Below are 3,541 nucleotides of genomic sequence, written 5' to 3'. Positions count from 1 at the left end.
GCAGAGATAGATTAAACACATGCTGACATTTTGTGATTTGATGTGAGCTTTTCTCACAATCTGTTAAAACATTAAACATTTGATGAGAAATCTTTGAACAACTAAACCAGAAGCACAAATGAACGAAACAGCAAGCGTTTAGGAAAAAAAATAAGAATATTTAAAAATAAAGTCAAACATTTATATAAGTTTAGGTCTAACAATAGCAGGTAATTTACTCTCAATAGTTGAAGACTAGTCCCAGACTAACTTTAATATCAAAGGTGTCTTGATCAAAAACAATTTAACCTGACATACACTGACTGAATAAGATCATTGCCATTGTTTTGTGTCGAGATGCACACCAATAATGTATTTTGTTTGGTATGTTTTTAGAACTACTTAAATATCCCAATTTAACTAAGGCCTGGTCCTGATTTAAACTAATCTCTGTCCCGGAAACCATCCCAAAGTGTTTTAGTGGTCAATGCAAACGCTTTATACGCGCGCCCTCTGCTGGTTAATGTGAGATATTACAGACAAACGTTCTTTCGTTGCCATTGCGTAAAACTGTTTCCGGGTCAAATCTGATTCCCTTCCATCCACATGTTATTCACGTGTTTACATCTACATCTTCTCGGATTATTATATAAGCATCACTAGCTTATGAATGCATATTATTATATAAAGTTGTCGTGAAAACAGTATTCAGATATGTCGTCCGGTAAAGATGAATCGTCAAGAAGTAAGTGTTAAAATAGATTTTACTGTTTAGTGTTAACCTACCACAATATGTAAAATGAGTGATATTTTACTTGCTGTTTTCTCAGATGTTAATTATCAACCCCCGGCGGATTTCGTGCCCTTTTCGTATGATCTCTCAACAAGTGTATTATCGGATGAACACAAGGAGTTATGGCTCATCAAAGCTCCAGCTCGTTTTGATCCAAAATGGTAAATATTCATTTTAAAGAATCCGAATACATTCACGTTGGATATGTCTGAAGTAAATGTACTTTTCTAAGTATGCTTTGAACTGAAATATATCGTTTAGATTGAAATAAATCATCTGTCAATGCATCAATATCAAAGTATTAAACATTTTGTTTAGTTGTCAATTTTATCAACTGTTTTTTTTCTTTTTTAATGGTTAAAATCAATTTTTCCAAGTGCTAATACATACAAATTGTGAAATAGCTTATCCAGAAATAACTCCAATGTCATAGGTGGGCAAAGTCATGAAAATCAAAGTCTGTACATTGAAACTGTTTGTAATAAAGCAGAAAAGAGTGTTTTTATTTTTGATCGATCATTGTTCCTTGTCGTCCACAGCTTTGCAAACCTCAAAGTTCCTTTATCAGGCTTTGAAATGGTCCGATCAAGCGGTACAACGCCTCAAGTGTTCAGTGTTCTAAACAGCAGGACAGCCCCATCTGACCTTCATTTGCTCATTGCCGATAGGGGTAACCAGACCACTTCCCTCTCTGCCTCTGGTTTCTCTGGTGTCCTCAATATCTCCGAGAGTTATGGAAACTGCAGTGAGAACCAGGGCCCGATCGCCATCCCAGCAGCTCCAGCTCCATGTATCCCTCCCGGCCTCAAGCAACGCTTCCAGCCTTTCGGTGGTTCTGTTCCAGCTCATGGTGATAAGCAAGTCGCCGCGGTTTCTTCCACGTCACCCGAAAGACCACTGGACCCTGATGTTAGTAGGGAACGAAGGAAAAAGAAGAAAAAGAAAGACAAGCGGAACGAGGTAGAAGCTAATCGGGAAGATCATATTAAGCAAGAACAGATGCAAACTGAGTCTCATCAGATAGAATTGCCTGATGTTCCTTAGCAGGAAGTGCCAGCTGAGGAAAGGAGGAAAAAGAAAAAGATAAAGAGAGAGAGAAAAAGGAGTGAAGAGACGGTTGATTCTAGTTCAACATACAAAACTGAACCACTGGATCCTTCTTATCCTGAGTTTGACACTCCTGTGAAAAAGAAAAAGAAGAAGTCTCGAAATGAGTAGACTTAAACTTGTTTTATGGAATATACCGTCATTTTCGCACAGGCTTGTAACATTTAGCTGTCAAAAGGAAATTCAAAGATTATGTACAACACCGTATATTAACCCAGAAATGTTGATTTTTAAAGAATCTGTTACTTCAAATCACTTTTTTGGTTGTCGTTTTTTCTGCACTGCCATATTATGATAAGTGTTCTGAGAATGGCATTGTAATGCAGGCATTAAATACTGCAGTTCTGCAGTGTTTGAAGTTCACATATAGGTGGCGATATATCTCCCCGACCAGTGATGATCTGTCTCTTGTTCTGCACTGGGGTATGGTCATGTTTTCTAATGAGCACCCAGCACGTTCGTAGCCTGCAAATTCTGTTTCTCAGCCCCTCCCACTGCGTACATGCAGGTAACATTGAGCATCACAGAGTCCAATGGGATCAGAATTTGAATTTTACATGAGCTGCATATCACTCCTAGATTTATCTTTTCAATGCTCTCGCTGATTCTTTCAATAAGTAAAAAGCTCATATTGCGTTGAGAATAATTATTCTTAATAAACAAAAACTGATCAAACCCACGCAGCTGTATGCATACCTGATGGTAATGCAACAGTGTTGAATACGTGTAAAAAAACTTTTCTCAAGCCTTACTTAACCCATCAACTAGCCTCTCCACTCCATGACAGCATCTGTGGATGTGCATCGTTCTAACAACACCCACACTGAGCATCTTTTGCCATTTAATTTCTGTTTGAGTCATAGAAACTCAAGTGATTTGCCACCACCTGGGATTTTATCACCGAGGCGGGGACTGTAATCAAACCAGTGAGACGAACCTGTTTGCCTTGTATTTATTTTTTCCATACAAATCAATCAATAATGCTATCATGGTATGCCATAGGCGCTACGCGATGCCAAAACAGTGTTGGGTGGCTGGTGAGGCGGATAAATAATTGAATTCAGTCTGAAGTTTGCAAGCAACGTGCCCAGACTGCAAAGTAGCCACAGGCCCTGTGCGCCCTAAACTGATGCAAGTGATAAGGTTTGGAGGGGGAGTAATGAATTTTTTTGAGCCAATCTCGATTGCGCCCACCCTCCCCCTTTCACTGCAGCAATGCTCGCCTTTCACCACCGTGGTGATCTCACTCACTCGTTCGTTCCTCTTCAGCGTGCTCCTTGCGGCCTGCAGTATTGGGGGGTTACCATGGCAACGCAGATTTACCAAGGACTTTGGAGCTGCACGCCGCTTGGAATGGGGTACGGCACACATCGATAGGTTCTATCCTTGCCACAATGAGACACAAAGAGCGAGCTATAGACACATGACCTTGTCTTTCTTTCATTCTCGTAAAATCCTAATGGGCAATATTTTGAAAGATTGAAATATTTCTGGTGCTTGTTGGGATGAATTGCTGCACCAGAAAGCTTATCGCATACTAAGCAGTTGGCATATCACACGTAAAAATGTCTTCCACAACTTGAAATATGCCTATAATCTGCACATAGTATTCTGGGAGCATTTAGGAAAAGTGGATGCCATTGATTTAAGCCGCTTGTCCGT

The 3,541-nt window shown here is 39.8% G+C and overlaps 1 protein-coding gene across 1 annotated transcript; it reads left to right on the top strand.

The window, feature by feature from the left end:
• The first annotated feature begins 201 nt into the window (after positions 1-201).
• Positions 202-2,134, top strand: polr1g (RNA polymerase I subunit G). Its single transcript, XM_056756113.1, is given in 3 exon segments — positions 202-724; positions 810-933; positions 1,312-2,134. Coding segments are annotated over 3 exon segments (834 nt in total). The 5' UTR covers positions 202-693; the 3' UTR covers positions 1,991-2,134.
• Positions 2,135-3,541: the final 1,407 nt, after the last annotated feature.

This window comes from Triplophysa dalaica, chromosome 9 (assembly GCF_015846415.1).
Source record: "Triplophysa dalaica isolate WHDGS20190420 chromosome 9, ASM1584641v1, whole genome shotgun sequence".
Lineage (NCBI taxonomy): Eukaryota > Metazoa > Chordata > Actinopteri > Cypriniformes > Nemacheilidae > Triplophysa > Triplophysa dalaica.
Note: the sequence above shows the minus strand (reverse complement) of the source record. Positions and strands in the feature narration are given on the sequence as shown.